General features: G+C 37.6%; 8 protein-coding genes across 8 annotated transcripts; 6 read left to right on the top strand and 2 right to left on the bottom strand.

Annotated features, from left to right (window-relative positions):
• SOCG_03800 (CUE domain-containing protein Cue1/4 family protein) lies at nucleotides 1-1,705 on the top strand. The gene has a single exon (XM_013163710.1). It carries the CDS (start codon nucleotides 186-188, stop codon nucleotides 837-839), a length of 654 nt encoding a protein of 217 aa, XP_013019164.1. The 5' UTR covers nucleotides 1-185; the 3' UTR covers nucleotides 840-1,705.
• Nucleotides 1,706-1,737: 32 nt separating this feature from the next.
• Nucleotides 1,738-5,153, top strand: SOCG_03801 (ubiquitin-protein ligase E3). The gene has a single exon (XM_013163711.1). It carries the CDS (start codon nucleotides 2,215-2,217, stop codon nucleotides 4,549-4,551), a length of 2,337 nt encoding a protein of 778 aa, XP_013019165.1. The 5' UTR covers nucleotides 1,738-2,214; the 3' UTR covers nucleotides 4,552-5,153.
• A 464-nt stretch (nucleotides 5,154-5,617) lies between these two features.
• SOCG_03802 (uncharacterized protein) lies at nucleotides 5,618-7,058 on the bottom strand. The gene has a single exon (XM_013163712.1). The coding sequence runs from the start codon at nucleotides 6,656-6,658 to the stop codon at nucleotides 5,714-5,716; it is 945 nt and encodes a 314-aa protein (XP_013019166.1). The 5' UTR covers nucleotides 6,659-7,058; the 3' UTR covers nucleotides 5,618-5,713.
• Nucleotides 7,020-9,646, top strand: SOCG_03803 (DNA repair protein Rhp42). Its single transcript, XM_013163713.1, has one exon. The coding sequence runs from the start codon at nucleotides 7,451-7,453 to the stop codon at nucleotides 9,533-9,535; it is 2,085 nt and encodes a 694-aa protein (XP_013019167.1). The 5' UTR covers nucleotides 7,020-7,450; the 3' UTR covers nucleotides 9,536-9,646.
• A 50-nt stretch (nucleotides 9,647-9,696) lies between these two features.
• SOCG_03804 (GTPase activating protein Gyp3) lies at nucleotides 9,697-12,335 on the top strand. Its single transcript, XM_013163714.1, has one exon. It carries the CDS (start codon nucleotides 10,084-10,086, stop codon nucleotides 12,007-12,009), a length of 1,926 nt encoding a protein of 641 aa, XP_013019168.1. The 5' UTR covers nucleotides 9,697-10,083; the 3' UTR covers nucleotides 12,010-12,335.
• Nucleotides 12,220-14,049, bottom strand: SOCG_03805 (AGC/RSK/P70 protein kinase Psk1). Its single transcript, XM_013163715.1, has one exon. It carries the CDS (start codon nucleotides 13,919-13,921, stop codon nucleotides 12,656-12,658), a length of 1,266 nt encoding a protein of 421 aa, XP_013019169.1. The 5' UTR covers nucleotides 13,922-14,049; the 3' UTR covers nucleotides 12,220-12,655.
• A 653-nt stretch (nucleotides 14,050-14,702) lies between these two features.
• On the top strand, nucleotides 14,703-16,121 carry SOCG_03806 (PHD finger containing protein Phf1; the record flags this gene model as incomplete). Its single annotated transcript, XM_013163716.1, has 2 exons — nucleotides 14,703-15,592; nucleotides 15,629-16,121. The coding sequence occupies 2 exons, from the start codon at nucleotides 14,703-14,705 to the stop codon at nucleotides 16,119-16,121; spliced, it is 1,383 nt and encodes a 460-aa protein (XP_013019170.1).
• Nucleotides 16,122-16,627: 506 nt separating this feature from the next.
• SOCG_03807 (ribosomal protein subunit L4) lies at nucleotides 16,628-17,089 on the top strand (the record flags this gene model as incomplete). Its single annotated transcript, XM_013163717.1, has 1 exon — nucleotides 16,628-17,089. The coding sequence occupies one exon, from the start codon at nucleotides 16,628-16,630 to the stop codon at nucleotides 17,087-17,089; it is 462 nt and encodes a 153-aa protein (XP_013019171.1).
• Between the last annotated feature and the right edge of the window lie 9 nt (nucleotides 17,090-17,098).

Here is a 17,098-nt window from a genome sequence, read left to right on the forward strand (position 1 = left end):
ACAGAACTTCACCAGAACCCAACCTCAGAAAGGAGACGGAAAGCCTTAGAAACGGAGAAGATATACGTTTAAAGAACACATATTTACTTCTTTAAACTGTTACAAAATTTAACACTATACTCATCGAAACTGATACGTAATTGGACTGGACTAGTTCTCTTAAGATTTTGACATTTTGGGTCAATATGCAAACAGAGCAAGTTGCAGGGTGTGCAATACTTTTAACTGTTGCTGCTTTAACTATTCGATGGATTTTTTCTACGGACAAGTCCTCGCACACAAGTGTTCGTAACCCCGGTGCTTTGGATTCCGGTCATGCAGTGAACAGTGAGCAAGTGAATATGATCAAATCAGTTTTTCCTAATATTGAGAGCGTTGCTATCGCTTATGATTTGCAAAAAACTGGTAGTGTTGATACCACTATTGAAAATGCGATTGCTTCTCAAAATTTACCTTTGCCAGCACGAGATTCTGCTCTGTACTCTCGCTTTCCTCTGTCGCCTGGATCTGATCTAGCTAATCATTCTCCGATGAGTAATAATGTAAATCCTGAGCAAGTTGCTCAGACTGGACAAAGTTCAAGTACTGTAGTCAATCCTTCGATGTCAGATGTCTCTAAGAGCTTGGTTGATAAGTATGGACTTTCTTCTCGACTCAACGATACAAATAACACCTCATCATCGTCATCATTGAAAACTGCATCCGAACCCGTCCAACGTCAGAAATTCCCCAACTCGAAGAAAGAGAGAGAGGAGCTTTTTCGTCGACGTAAGGAAGAAATGATAATTGCTGCTCGGAAACGAATGGAACAGAAAATTGCCGGTGGAGATGATGCTTAATCAAGAGATTTCTTGTGTTACATAACTATGGAAATATACGGTAATTCCTTGCATCCGTTCCCACCCCATATTACAGACGTCTTTTACAATGCTGAAGGAAAGCTCATATAATTTTCTGTTATATGTTGGCAAACAACATTATTTATGTTCTTGAATTTCTTAGTAGCTGGCAAAATAAGTTGTCTGATCAATTACAGTGACTCGTTTCGTATGAAAGTTTACTAAAATAGCTATGTGCGATGGTGCTTTCCTTTTTAAAAATGAAAAAAAAAAAAATTATGACTTATGTCCTTTATATTTTCTTTATTTTATTACACGATTTTTATTTACTAATGCGCGATTCCTTTTACTCTCATCAGCGGGTTTGGACTGCAACGGCATTAATTATAGGTCATTTAAACTTTTGTTTATGGTTGAAACCCATGACTTTCATATTTTGGACAGCAAAAAAGAAAACTTAATGTGGATTATGTAAGTAAATTTTGTGTTGTTATGTTGAATTAATAGACTTTCTAAGGGTAATCTGATGAACCAGAATCTATGCTATTTCGAATGTAAAATGATGGGCATAAGGTTCCCCCGAGTCTCATTGAATGGCTTCATACATATTGTTTTCACTGAAAAAGTTACGTCTTCTATGTTGGATTTAGCAATTGAATGAATTATGATCTGTAAATGCCAGCATTAGAAGAAGGCTTTCCTTCAAAGTTTGTTTGACACAACAGTCCAAAGATTTTGTTTTATTTCATATGATTATGGTTTAATAGATAGTTTTTGTTTATGTTATTTAAGTAATTACCAGATTTGGCACCTTGTTTAATGTTTTGCCTATTTTCGGCTTACGTAGTAATATAATACTAACGGGTTTCATACAATGATTCTTACATAACCGTATATTCACCTGTTTTCATGACTTAGAGTCGCTTCCAATTCCAATACTCCAAGTTTGATGACTTAGTAAGAAGTAATTACTGTATTTATTGCTGAAGTATAGATTCGTATATCTAATAAAAAGCCATTAGCAAAACTGAGAGGGTTAACAGTACTAACATCTATACGTTTCGTTGTGAAAAAAGAGAACGCACAATTCTGAGCTTGCTAGTCATATTTTCCTTTCTTGAGAACATTGAGGATCTTAATACATATATCAAAAAGTCTTGGGCCTGCTAGGTTTATCTTTCTTCGGTTGGCTTGCATTGTTTGTTTACGTTAACTAGGAAATTTTGCTTAGATTCTTGCGGAATATTCGCAAGGAACTATTCTATATTTTACTTGAATTACAGCATAATTCCTCTTATTTTGTAGGATCCTTGAGAAAGAGAGAAAAAAGGATTTTGAACCGTTTTGGTCTTGTAGATACAAATATTGGAATTTCATGGGACAAGCAAATTCTCGCTCACCGCTACCTGAGAATAATGAACAACACTCAAATAGAAACTACAACTTCTTACATAGACTCAAATCATTCTGGAAACGATACATTTCACGGGACGATAGTTCGGTGGTAAGCGACGGAACCCGGTCTACTAGGAAACATGGTTCTTCACGGCCATCTAATTCTTGCCGATCTTCAAGTTTACTGGCATCTGAAGATAGATCACAACATTCACACTGCTCATCTGTCCCTGACACTCCTGTGAATGATTCCCTCCGACAATCGCCAAACAGTGTTCCCATAGGAAATTTATCTACGGACTCTCAAACTATTGATCCAAGTATTTCCAATGCTTTACACGCAATGCCTTCGAACAGTTATTCAAGATTGGATTTCTCGTACTCTAATGACCACGCTAATGCTTCTATACCTTTCCACGAATTTCATGAATCTAATTCCTCCGTATTTGATACTGCTGATGAAACTATTAGTAATGAACACGCTTCCCCTACCTCGGATACCTCGATACCTGTAAATTATGGTTCACAATCTTCTGCTCAAAATCTCCGTTTACCGAATAATACCCAAAATCAACCATTCGAAAGTCGGTCACCACTAATCGATCATTTACGACAATATTTGACACAAGATTTCAGTCAACGCCAACAGCACAGCAATGCCGTGTATTATGGTGATGAAACCCTATCGAATTCTAGTAATTATTCTCAGTCATCTGTTTCTTCACGTTCTGAACCTGAAAATGATTTTAATACGAATTCAGGGAATCGAGCTAATTCTGCTTTGCCTCCTGAAACTGGTTCGACAGTTCATGGATCCAACAATGAAAATGCGACTAGCATGTTGAGTCGACTTCTTTCGGCAGCTGCTATTGAAACGGCAGCCTCTATTATGAACAATGAAGCTCATGGAGCTAACGCGAATGCCCATGGAAGACAATCTACCGTCAGATCTATTGATGGATCATTCGAAAATTTTCTCAGCGATCTTCGTAATGGAAATATAACTAGTGTTTTGGAAAATTCAGCTAATTCTCGGAGAGAAGCAGCAGTCAATCGAGATACCGAAGGAGAGAATCCCGAAGTGCAGTACTTGAGAATGTTCCGATTTCCATCTTCCCGTCAGTTGGATACTACTGGTGATGATCAAAATCAGCGAGAAAATAATGGACCAGATCTTTCCCTTGTACCGGTACTAATTGTCTGTATGCGTAATATTACCGACAGTTCTGAGGATCCTATGCAAAGTATGTCTCAAGATAATCAAAGTTATCATGAAGAGCTTCGAGATAACATTTCTATTAATGACATTACTGAACGAATGGCCCAGTCGACAAACTCTTCCAATGAAGTTATAGCCTCAAGGACATTCCCAGCCGATCGGCTATCGAATATATCTAACTCATTTGATCATTACAGCTCGGCTTCAGCGAGAAGTGAGGCTTCTTCATCGGAGTATCCTCGTCAACCTGCTGGATGGCCATCTTATGCGTCTGCTAACTCTTCACTTCCTTCCGTGCTTAGAAGAGCTGATGAGGACCTCGGTACTGAAAACGGAATTATACGGGCTAGACATCAGCCCACAGCAGGTACCGATTTGAACGAGATACCAACTTTGCGTACTCGACAGAATGATTTCGACTCTGATGTCGATGCACACACCAACGCGGAAGATGGCTTTCGGGAGAGCGATGGATTAGTGAGTCACAACCACGGAGAAGCTTTAGGATTTGGAAGCGTTGAAGCATCGACAAACCATCTTTATCAAGATTCCGTCTCTATAGATAATAATCGGAACAGCGCTTTTAGAAGGTTTGCATCAGTGGAAGAAGGCAACAACCGAATGAACGAAGGTAATGGAATAGATGAAACGACCAATACAAACTCAAGTAATGCCCATGGTGACTGGCTTATATATGTTTTTGGAGGATTGTTTCCAGAGTACCATCCGATTTTAACTACAGTAAGTTTATTCTCCGACAATCCAACATATGACGATTTGTTAGCGTTGACAAGCTATTTGGGGCCTGCAAAAAAGCCTGTTGCAACTGCAGAAGATTTAACTCGTGCTGGTGGACTGTTTCGGTATATGGAAAATGGAAATCATGCTGTCAACAATACATGTTTAATTTGTCTGGAACCATTTGAGCGCGATGTGCTATGCAGGAGATTGAAAAACTGCAAGCATTTCTATCATAAAGATTGTGTTGATCAATGGCTTACTACGGGCAACAATTCATGTCCTTTGTGTCGTTCACGCGGTGTGAAAACCAGTAATGAAGGAGCAAGTCAGCAGATGCCTGACGTATCTTTTATTTAACTATTGCTTAGATTGTTAAGGTTTCATTGATTATCGTTTTGACGGTTTATTGTGCTTATTATTATTGTTTTCTTTTTTGTTTGGTTATTATCGTGAAGAGCCTTTGCATTCGTGATAAATTATTCAGAGGCATCGGTTATGAGTGAGTACTTTACATGTCGGCTATTCATATACTCTGTACTCTTTGACCATTTATTCATAAAGCGTGTTTCAGAAGAGCTTTTTTTTTAAAAAAGCAAGCAAGATATTAAGAGCGTTACATGTATGAAATTCTTGCCTTTATTCATCAACTCTGTCTACAAACATTGCAATTTGCTTTTTTTGACGGCTGGCAAAATTTAAATTCACTGTCATTTATTTATGCTACTTTAGAATTACGCATAATCGTTTAATAATATGTAATAAACCCTTTCTATGCATTGTTTCTTTACTTTTATGGAATTTACTATAATCCCAGGCTAGCCTTCATTCTATTTTTTTCCGGTTCTCATGAAAGCGTCTCTATCGCTCTAATTGTACGTTTGACAGCTTTGTAATAACTTTTTTTTCTGCATAAAATAAATTAATACATTGCCATGTTTCTATATTCATTTCCCCAATGTAAACAAACAAGAAATTATGTCATCTATCCTTTTCCTCAGGTCTTTTCTACTTCGCTTGTACGCACCTTGTTGTTCGTCAACACAGGTTCCTATGTAGATGTAAATATATATTCTATATTATGTTTAATTAATTGCTTCACCTGAACAAACTAGACGAATAAAATGTCCAAAAATATATCATGAAAAAGTAATTCTTCTTCTCATTGTTGGTTTAGCGTTTATATTTTTCTGTTTATCCATTTCATTTTTGGTTTCTTGCATTGTCCTTCCTTTTTTAGGGTCTTTGCAGGTTTGTGCAAGATTATTTTATATGTTTTGGCTCTCAGTTGCAACTGCGTTCTTGTGTGCCTAAATAAAATCCATTTGGTCCCTTACATTTCTTTTAATTACCCATGTGATGAAATTCATAAATTCTTATTGAACTAGAATTCTTTCACTGGAATCACTCATTGACGATAAAAGGTTTTACTAGTTACGAAGATGAAGAATTAATTATAAATATGTATAGCATTCTGATTTGAATTTATCACTGTTATGCTCTTTTTCGTCAAGAATATTCATTAGCCCTCGAAGTGTCGCCGTTCAGGAGGAAACCGAGACAATCGCTTTAAAGGAGAATTGCTTTCTCTGGGAGTCGAAGTGGCAAGGGAATGTCGGTTCCCTCTCCGGTATGTGAAAAGAGGGCTACCTGGAGTTTTAGGACTACGAACAGAGGGAGAAGTTTTGTGTTCCAAAAACGCATCGATCGGTCGTTTCGGGGTATAATATTCAACTGAAGCGCTCACTGGACCATACGTAGTGTTCGTAGCGACGTCTCTCTTTGCAACAGAAAGTCGAGGTTCGACAAATTTCTTATCATACTCGTAAAAAACTTGCTGATGAAGACAATCCCTACCCTTAATCATATCCACAAATTTCCTCGCAACAAAATATAACAGGAGAGAGAATATGATGCTTAAAAAAATAATTTTAGGAGATTGAATGTAAACCCATAGAATAAGTAGATGGATAGGAGAGAAAAGACATGAAAAATAAAGAGAAAATATGTTGGGAGACCAAACAACTAATTCAAAACTTTTCTGTTCATTTGGTTCCAACTGAACAGGTCGTAAACCAGGCGTTGTTGGAATATTCTTATCGGGTTGCGGAAGTGTTCTGTAAGCCTTTTTTTGGAAATAAAAGCAACTCACTGTATTGATGATACTGAAAGCCACAAGGCATAGCGAAATGAATGAAAGGATTCCTCTAAACCAAGAACTTGTAGCTTTGGCTGTTTTGGTTCCCACAAACAGTTGACTACGATTCGACCGTGTTTTTGTGTTTTCCGCATACGCGCGTATAAAAATGAATAGGATATTTGACACCAAACTTAAAGGAATGGACCATCTTTCAGAGATTTTGTCCCATTCCACACTGTCGAAGTCCTCAGAGATGGATATAAAAAGATTGATAGGAAAATTCAAGATTCTGGATTTAAGTGATGTGCGACGAATTAGCTTTGCCATTTCTAGATATATAATGAAATTTCAGTCGACCGTGCCCTCGGCTATCCTGTGCCGTTGTTGAACGTGTAAACGCTCTATAAGTAAGGAATTCAAATAATAAAAAATCTTTCTTTTTTAAGCAGATTTGTTTCTTAAAGCAAATTACCTCGCAGTCAACGATAAACAGTTTATATTCGATTGCCTCCCAGGGTTTTACTCATAAAAACCAAGAATTCCTTAAGAATATTCTTTTTTTGGTCTCTTCTCCTTTAACAACTTTGTCAAGCTAAAGACTAACCTTGTGTTTAACCGATGAACTTGGTGTTTTCTGGGTACTTTGCTACGTATCATAACCATACCAGTACTACACATGACTCATCGTAAATCCTCTTTTGCCAAGTGCAATAAATTGGAAAGAAATACACTACATTAGATAAAAATTGACTATTTAAAGATTTCTAGCAATTTGCAACTTGCTTGGAATTAATTGTTTTTAAGCACGTTTTGTGAAACGTTTCAACTTTTAACAGTTCCGAATCCTCATTGGCATTTGAGAGGTTTAATTATTATACAAAAGGGTACAAACAGACCGGGAAGCTTTCTCTGTTATGTACATTTCTTTTTTTGGGGTACTTACGATTTTGTAATCTGGCCGCGTGTTTTGTGTTATTATACTCTATTTTTTTTAAAAAAAAAAGTATCTGTTATATTTATATAATTTGTTTGGTACTGGAAAAAGACAATTCAGATGTTCTAATGTGATTTTGATGATTATGCAGAAATTATATTCCACTCGAGAAAAACAGGTCCAATATGTCTAACTCAAGAAATACCCTCAATAGTAATGCTGCTGTAAAAAGAAAATTGGAGGAGCCTCGTCATGAAAATAGTCGAAAAACTCCACGGAATGCAATTGAGTTTCAACAAACTAGAAGTCATTCTAAGAAACAGAATCAAGAGCCTACAAAAATTGACCAGTCTACCTTTAATAAAGAAACAAAAGATGAAAAAGTGGGTATAAAGGAAAACGAGGAGGCCTTTGGTCTATTGTCAACTAATGATACCCCTGTATCAGGTGAGCACAGCGACGAAAACTCATCAGGAATTTCTGACCGGGAAGATGAATCTGATGAGGATTCAGATATATGGGAGCAAGTGGATCTTAAACCAGATCGTGATAAGAAAAAGAACGAAGAGAAAGATGTTCACATTAGTACTTCAAGTGTAACACCCTCTGACAACTTACATAAGAAAAGATCATCTGGTATAGTTGAAAAAGAGATTCGTTCATCTATACATGTCATGCACACATGTTGCTTATTTTACCATGGGTTACTTCGCAATCAGTGGTGCTGTCGCCCAGAACTTTTGGAATGTTTACTTGATATATTATCGGAAGAACGACCTTCGATAATAGAAGATTGGATCAGAAGTGAGCAAACACACGATGATCTTTTGATGCTAGTTAATGGACTACGGACATGGTGGCAGAAAAAATTCCATATAACCAAGCATGGTCTAAGGAAGCTGGGATATCGTGATTTTAAGGAGGGTTTAAAACTCGGGTTTGAACCCGAATCTATTGAAAACGAAATGATTTTTATGGAAAAAATTTGTTCATTTAGCGGAAGCCGTGATTTAGCTGCTCAAGGCTTCACTGCTTTATGCCGATCATTGAAGCTTGATGCCCGTTTAATCTTTTCACTTCAACCTTTAACTTACTCCACAGCTTCTTATGATAACTGGTCTAAACATGCCCTTCCAGACGAGACTGCAAGTTCCATTGACGGTGACCTCCGGTATCCTGTGTTTTGGACAGAGGTATATGACAATGATCAAAATCGTTGGATAAGTGTTGATGCCGTTGTCTTGAATGGTGTGTATACGAATGACATGTCCTGGTTTGAACCAAAGGGAGCTTACGCAGAGTCTAAACACTTGCGTATGGGGATTGTTGTCGCGTATGATGACGATTATTATGCCAAGGACGTGACGCCACGTTATGCGGATATGTCGTCCAGTCGTTGCAAAAAAATTCGAAAATCTTCTTCACCAGAGAAAAAAGACGATGTATATGCCAGAATTTTTTCTCAATTTACGAAAAGGAAGAACGATGAAAAGGGTTTGCTGGAGGATCGTGAGCTTGAACAAAAAGTGCCAGTGCGCGAATTAAAAAGCATTGCTGATTATAAGAATCACCCAGATTTTGTGTTAAAGCGACACCTTAAACGTGAAGAGGTAATCCCGGATAATGCACAACCGGTTAACAAGGTAGTTTTTGGATCAAAAAAAAATCCTATCCAAGAAGAGGTGTATCGCCGAGAGGATGTTTTGACGTGTAAATCACCAGAAAATTATCATAAAGAAGGCCGTGTGATTAAACCAGGAGAACAGCCACGAAAAATGGTGAAAGCGAGAGCGGTAACCATTACAAGGAAACGAGAGCATGAATCTAAAGTAATAGAATCCAAGGAACCAGTTATGCAGGGATTATATTCTTCGGATCAAACTGAATTATACATTCCGCCGCCAATAGAAGATGGAAAGATTCCGAAAAATGGTTACGGAAATATTGACTGTTTCGTTGAAAGCATGGTTCCTCGAGGAGCGGTGCATCTTCCATTTCGAGGAATTTCTAAGATCGCGAAGAAGCTGGGTGTTGATTATGCCGAAGCAGTGACAGGCTTCGATTTTCGAAAGCATCGTGCAATTCCTGTAACGACAGGTATCGTCGTACCAGAAGAATTTGCTCCCAAAGTGCTAGAGGAATATCGTGAGCATCAAAAGGAAATGCTATTAAAACAACTTGCAAAAGAACGGAATGCTGCTATTGGGTTGTGGAAGCGTATGATTAATGGACTACGGATTCGGAAACGAATTACGGAAAACTATGGCTAGGTTTAATCACTTAATACCTCTTTCTACGCATTGCTTGCTTACTCTACAGATAATTGCATTGTAAATAAATATTGATATGCTGTATGAAATTCACTTTATTTTCTAGAATAAACTCTTGTAGGCAACAGCTCATTGTGTTCGTAGGTGGCGTTCGACGTAACGGTTTCCAAAACAGTAGCAACTTAGTAAGTTACTCGTTTTAATAAAGCATTTAATCTATAAAGTCATTAAAAGAATCTTATACGAGTGTATAATTTTGTAAGGGTAGGGCATATTTGACGGGGATCGTCAAGTTTAATATGATACAAGCTGTCGTTTACCAGCTACATGAGGTATTGAACATAACAGGGTATAGCAGACAAAGACCCTTTTTTATTACTGATTGAATCCAAAATTTTTTCAATTACGCATGCAATTGATCGATTCTCTTTTATGAGGACAAGGATTAACTGAAAGAAAACAGGAAGACGTAAGGAGGAACATAGTTTGAGCATTCTCGCATGTCAGATAAATCTTAGGACGGAAAGCTACTAGCATTAGTATCAAAAATGAACGATACTAGTGACCTCATGGGGCTTTCTATGAATTCAAGCAGAGAGGATCAAGCTATATTGTCCGACGAGTCTTCAGCATTTCAGAGCCATGATAATTCCAAAATCTCATCAGAGTTTGAGTTAGAAGACGTTTTAGATTTGTATAATGATACTACTGATGATGCAGACGACATAGAGGACACAGGTCCTTTTATGCTTTCACCATCTTCAAGTATTTCCAGCCGGAGTAGCAAGGATCTTAATTCATTTATTTATCCGATTTACCGAAGCCAGCATATTAACAATAAGAGAAACGAAGGTGAAAGTGAAGATGAAAGTGATTTCGACACAGTTGTGTCTAACGAGCTTGAAGCTTACTCTACCTGTGGTTTCATCACAAACGATTCAACAAAAACAGATCTTACAAATATTTCAAAGCATAATCTGACGGATAATGTGAGGTTGTCATGGGAACTTTCGGAGAATAAAGACTCGTTGGCGATGAATGAATTTGCAGCTACCAACCATGACCATTTTTCGTCTAAAACTTCTACCAAAACTAATTTTACAATTAAATATAATGACGATGAAAAAGATTTTTCTTCTAAGATTTATAGTGACAACCTTACGTTTAAAATCAACTCTATTAATTGCGATATCAAAAATGATGATGGACCACTTTCTCAAATATTTCGGTGCTTTAATAACTTTAAACAATCCAGCTCTGAATGGGACATGTATGGATTTAAAAAGAAAGGTCCGTTTACATCTATTGATCAGTATGATTCCTGGTTCGAAGTATACAATCAGTATTTGGAACGACGTGAACAAAAATGGAAGCAACTACTAGCTGAAAATGGAATTGACTATTTTAAGGGTACCCCAGAAGTATTTCCTAGTCGTAGTGCGAAGGTTCAAAGGTTTATACGGAAAGGTATTCCTTACGATCTTCGTGGAAATGCTTGGTTTTATTATAGTGGCGGGTATGAGCTTTGCAAACGGAATCCGAAGCTTTATGAAACTTTATGGAGGTGTTCTTGTATTCGCAAGCCTTCTGATTCTGACTTGATTGAGCGTGATCTATATCGAACGTTTCCTGATAATATATATTTTCGGAGTAAACCAGATCAACCTTTGGACCCGACGGGTGCACCTGAAGAAGACTCGGGAATTATCATGATTGCAAAACTTCGCCGTGTTCTCATGTCATTTGCTACATATCTTCCAGAGAATGGTTATTGTCAGAGTCTCAATTTCCTTGCTGGATTTTTTTTGTTGTTTATGAGTGAAGAGAAGGCATTTTGGATGCTTGTTATTACTTGTCGAAAATATTTGCCCAGAATGCATGATGCTAATTTGGAAGGTGCAAATATCGATCAGAGTGTTTTAATGGCTTCTGTAAGGGAAAGCCTTCCTGCTGTTTGGAGTCGTATTAATTTAAACTTTGATGGTATGCCAGTCAATGATATTGTTGCCAAGCTACCCCCTATTACCCTTGTTACGGCAGCATGGTTTATGAGTGCTTTTGTAGGTGTCTTGCCAACCGAAACTACCCTTCGCATATGGGATTGCTTTTTTTATGAAGGAAGCAAAGTTTTATTTATGACTGCTTTATGTATCCTGCGTTTGGGGGAGGATGAAATAAAATCGAAAAAAGAACAAACAGACGTGTTCCAAGTCATTCAAGATCTTCCGAAGTCATTATTGGATGCCAACGCTTTTGTATCATTGCTATTTCGTCGGAATTTTCGAAGGAGTCCTTCACAAAAAGACATTGACCGCAGACGCCAGAAAATTGCAAAAAAACGGAGGAAAACAGTAACTCAAATAGAAGGTCAAGAAGCCGAAATGCAAAATCATGTGCCTACGAGATCGTCTTCGCGTTTCAAAGGTTCTCATTTGATTTCGCAACTACAAAGTCATCTAAAAAAAGCATCGTAGCATATCTTATGATATGTTTAACATGAATGTGATATGTTTTCATTCCCGTTTTGTTTGTATTTTACTCTCTCAATTGTTTGTTGTTTTGGTTTTTACCTTCCTTATTCCGCTTATTTGCAGGTCGGCTGTAACATCTTTGAAATTTAACTTATGTTATCTATTATGTTTGATACGAACTAACAGTATATTTTATTCACTCGTTTATTATCAGGAAATCAACTTGGGTTATTTTTATTTTCAAACTTCTTATTTCGCAAGTATATTATTTACAACCATATGTATAGATTTATTGTAGACTATTTTTAGCTCTAATGGCTTCTCCCTCGTAAATTCATTTTCATTTTCTAATATATTAGCTGTATAAGTATGAATTAAAGAGTAATTAGAAAATCAAACGTTAAAAAACAGAGAATGATTATGTGAGTTAAAGAACGATATATAAGCAAAAACTTCACAGAAATGAAAGGCCAAGAAAAATTGGCACTGAAAGTTCCACGTCCAATTTATACTCAGAACATGTATCCTAAATCTTTAATATTAAGATAATATGGTTGCACTTGCTACTAACATCGTTATTATGTTAAACGAGAAACAAGCAAGAACAATCATCGATAACAATGAGAGCAACATGAACACGATGTTGAATTCAGTTATGATTGATAAAATTAGGAGAAGCAACGTAAGTAAAGCCTCGAAAAGCAGATGAATGACTACCAACAGGAAGATTATCAGAACAAATAGGGGTGACCGAGATTGGCATTTTCGTGAATTCATCTGAAAAGTTTTCAGCGGCTGCGGGATCTGTTATGCAGGGAATAATTGGGGGCGGTAATTCCCGATTCTCCAATTTTTCCCAGTTGATTTTTCTGTACATTCTATGTTTCTTGATGGCTTCATGGTCAGTAGCGGTATTATTAGCACCAAGACGTTGCTTTGGGTTTTTCTTAAGATATTTATTAATCAAGTCACGTGCATCAGGAGAGACATAGAATGGTATATTTGCTTTTGTACGAACAATTTTCTCCGTGATTTTTTTATGGTTATTTGCCGTGAAAGGAGGAGACCCAACAAGCAGGTCATAAATTAAAATACCCATTGACCACCAATCAACAGAGTAATCATATGGTTGTCCTAGTAAAACTTCTGGTGCGCAGTATTCCTCTGTACCGACAAACGAATGGCAATTTGCGCCTACTTCTGCAACTTTGGAAAGTCCAAAGTCGGTTAACATGACATGACCTTCAGCGTCTAAAAGGCAGTTTTCTGGCTTCAGGTCTCGGTATACTATGCCCAGCTTATGTAAATGGATTAGAGCAGAAGTTAATTCTGCTGTATAGTAAGCAACGGATTCCTCAGGCAACATTCTCTGCTCAGCCAGATGAGCAAAAAGCTCTCCTCCTGGTGCATATTGGAGAATTAAGTAGAGACGATCTAAATCTTGAAAGGCATAGTACAATCGACATATGAATGGATGTCGTACTTCTTCCAAGATTTGGCGTTCGTTCTTAGTTTGTTGAACTCCTTTAGCTCGAAGAATTATACTTGCTTTCTTTAATTGCTTTTGAGCGAACAACCGACCAGTTTGTCCTTGTTCGACCAAAAGCACTTTGCCATATGATCCTCTTCCAAGGACTGCAATAGGATGGAAATCATTCGGATGCATTTTATGGTCTGGCACAAAATTATTATTGCGTTCTGAAACAAAATCTCCATCTTCTCCCAATTTATACTCAACCGTGTCTTCCTTTGAATCTTCCTCTTCTTTTCCGTTTCCCTCAGAAATGCAAAGATTTTTAAAGCTCAATGGGCCAGAATAACCATCCATCCCTTCAACAACTTCGTCGTCGCTTGACAACTCAGAGTGCGCGTCCCCGTTTAAGCAATCTTGCTCGTCAAATAAAAAAACAGGCATTCTGAATTAAGCGGCGCAAGACGCTATAAGAACAAAACCCCTTCAAAATAATGTTCTTATGTTTTTTTTGTGAGTCGTTGAACGCAGTAAAATTTAGCCAGAAGGTATTTGTTGTTTATAGTCCCAGTGATCTCGATTAGCTTTCGCTAACTTAATTATGATTTTTTAAGTTATCTTGGCGACTTGTTCATATATTAAAGTGAATCAAACAAAACATGAAAATATGTTCCGAAAAAAGCCTTTTTGAGATTTATACATTCCAATATGCTTCAATTATAAAAGCGCCGTTCTTTTAAACTACAAAAATTAGCGGTTGTGAGTTCAAAGGTAATCAGTAGCACAACGACTGGTATGAAAGTAGGCAGGATGTCCGCACGGATTTGTGACATTTCAATCAAAAGAAAAGATAAACCTTGAGCTCTTTTTTTCTTAGTAAAAAACAAATACAGGAACATAGAAAAAATTGATTATTGAATGCATTTTTTTGTTTACGGAATAGCCGCGGTGTTAGGACGGAACGACCGAGGGTAAAGACTGCCACTCTTTCATACTCTTTGAATGAACACCATAGTAGTCTGGCCGTTTAAGTTGGAAGGAAAATCGTAAACTAGATTTACAATTTTCTAGTTATTTCGTACTTAACTTTTTTCTTGAATTTTTATAAAATCTTCGTATTGGTCTTCTGATTGTCTGACGCTTTTATTGCTCGCGTTTTTGACGTGTCTATGAAGAGTAAAACGACGGGTTTATAGCATATGAATAGTTTATAGATTCTGAGAAAATGTCCGAACGATATTTTTTTCCTAATGAAAAAGAATATGATGTGAACGATTATGCAAACTTTCATTTTGGTACCGGAAACGATAGCCATGCTACCATATCTCAGAAAGAGAATCCTCAAAATTTAGTATCTGAAAGAAATTCAAGTATACATCCGTCTTCTGTGGCCTCAACGTCCCTAATTTCAGATGTCCCTCCCTTGAGTCCGAGCTTCCACAATCTTCAACAACATGTTGCTACTCCCTATGGTGAAATTGCTATGCCCATTCCTTCTTCTAGTGGTATGTCCGTCGTTGCTCCCGAAGCCTCAGAGAATAACGTGAACGATGTTCCGATGACTTTTAACAGAACCGTTACACAGCCTAATGCAACTAGGTTACGCGACACGTCTTCTCGTTATCGACCATCCAACAGTTCCCGAAAACAAGCATATAACGAGGATGATTTGGGTGATGATTCTGATTTGTCCAGTTCCATGTTACATGATGATTTTCAGGTAGAAGGCATGAAAACTAAATCTGGTCGTAAGATTCAACGACCGGTAACTTATAATCCGACTGCCGCTTCTTTAAAGAAAAGGACGAGAAAGGCCGACTTAGTCTCGCTCTGCGTTGTGTGCCATAGGGGTCATTCTCCAGTTTCCAATCAGTTGGTCTTCTGTGATGGGTGTAATAGTCCCTTTCACCAGCTTTGTCATCAACCTCCTATTGATGACATTACAGTTCAAATTGAAGATTCTGAATGGTATTGCATGAACTGCCAGTACAGCCGGGCGAAGCAGTTTCCATTGGAGACGGGTGCTACCTCACAGATGTTAGGATTAGATCCTCAGCAATTGCGTGCATACTTCTTTAGCTTACCAGTTCCTCATCTAGTAGACTTGATTCTCTTGTATGAGAAGTCATTTTCTGACTTACGTATATATAGCCCTCAGACACGCGAAAACTTAGGTGAAATTCGCCGACAATTACTTATAAATGCTGACCGAAATCAAAGCGCTCTACAAGAAAAGAAGAACGCCAAACAAGATGAGATGGCCTTAGACGTTCCTCCTCTTGTGCCATATACGACGGAATATGTATCTCGTTCTGGCGTTCTTTACGATTATCCAACGATTTTACGACTTGCAATACGAAACTTGGACACTCCTTCAAAAGAAAACATTTTTGCTTGGATGTCTGATCATTTACCTCTAATGATGTCGTTCCGCGAAAGTGCCTCCGATGCTCTTCGATGGATGGTTATCCACGGACAATTAGTTCGTTCAGGATATATTTATCAAATTACTAGCGTAGATGATTTTTCACCTCTACGTCCTTCATTATTACCCGCATTTCAAAAAAGAAGAAAAGTTCAGAAAGTTATGCCGATATCATACCCAACTGATGAACCTCAAAGCCTTTCTTTTACTGTACTGTAGTTTATTGGTATTTTAATGTATATTAATTTGTTTTTGTCTTTGTTGCTACTGTTTTACCTGCGAATTAAGCATGCTGATCGTTTATTATCCGCACGACCCGTGCTGTCTTTATCCTGCTAATAAATATCAAATTTGTAAGTTTTATTCGTTCACCGTTTTCACTTTTTCTTTTTATACGCTGTCTAATTCCTTACGGGCATGATTGAAAGGGCTCTAAACGCTTGACTGAAAGTAAAAAGCTTTTTCACATAAAATACTTTCAGTAACTACAATTCCTTCTATAGTTTGTCCTCAACTCTCGTCCATGCTTTCTGTCATTCGTAAATATGGCTTCGACATTGATCGTTGTTCACTTATGCCACAAAACGACAGAAAAAAATTAAAATCCATTCATATTCGTTATAGAATACTTTCTATCTCAAAGCAAAGATAAAAACTTAGAAAAAACTGTGTATTCTAAGAGTGCTCATCAACTTCCGACAACAACGCACGTACCAACTACCATAATGAGGGCCGCTCTTTTCCTATCAAAGCAAGCATCAGTTCGCATCCCAAAGGGCTTTAAATTTCCAGTTCCAAAAGAAAAGAAGCTGCCTCAAGTTTCTGATACCCATCCATTATGGCAATTCTTTCGGAATAAAAATGCTCTTTCACCTCCTGATGAAGAGGCTAAGTTTGGCCGCTCTTGGACAGCTGAAGAACTTCGTTGGAAATCTTTTGACGATTTACACGGTCTTTGGTATAACTGTCTTCGTGAAAGAAACCTCTTGCTGACACAGACAACCGAGATGAAACGTCTCAGATTAACGATTCCTGATCACTCCAAGGATCGCGTAAAAACTGTCAATAAAACAATGGCTACTATTAAATTTGTATTATGGGAACGTGAGCGTGCTTTTCAAGCTGCAAAAGACTTGGAAAAGAAAGCTTCTGAAAATGCGGAAAACCCCTCCTCTCAAGTTGTCTAGGATCAAAAC

Source organism: Schizosaccharomyces octosporus (genome assembly GCF_000150505.1).
Source record: "Schizosaccharomyces octosporus yFS286 unplaced genomic scaffold supercont6.2, whole genome shotgun sequence".
NCBI lineage: Eukaryota > Fungi > Ascomycota > Schizosaccharomycetes > Schizosaccharomycetales > Schizosaccharomycetaceae > Schizosaccharomyces > Schizosaccharomyces octosporus.

Bases quoted from the DNA above. Each gene is read 5' to 3' on its own strand.
- SOCG_03800 (XM_013163710.1), top strand. From the start codon at position 186: ATGCAAACAGAGCAAGTTGCAGGGTGTGCAATACTTTTAACTGTTGCT.
- SOCG_03804 (XM_013163714.1), top strand. From the start codon at position 10,084: ATGAACGATACTAGTGACCTCATGGGGCTTTCTATGAATTCAAGCAGA.
- SOCG_03805 (XM_013163715.1), bottom strand. From the start codon at position 13,921: ATGCCTGTTTTTTTATTTGACGAGCAAGATTGCTTAAACGGGGACGCG.
- SOCG_03802 (XM_013163712.1), bottom strand. From the start codon at position 6,658: ATGGCAAAGCTAATTCGTCGCACATCACTTAAATCCAGAATCTTGAAT.
- SOCG_03803 (XM_013163713.1), top strand. From the start codon at position 7,451: ATGTCTAACTCAAGAAATACCCTCAATAGTAATGCTGCTGTAAAAAGA.
- SOCG_03801 (XM_013163711.1), top strand. From the start codon at position 2,215: ATGGGACAAGCAAATTCTCGCTCACCGCTACCTGAGAATAATGAACAA.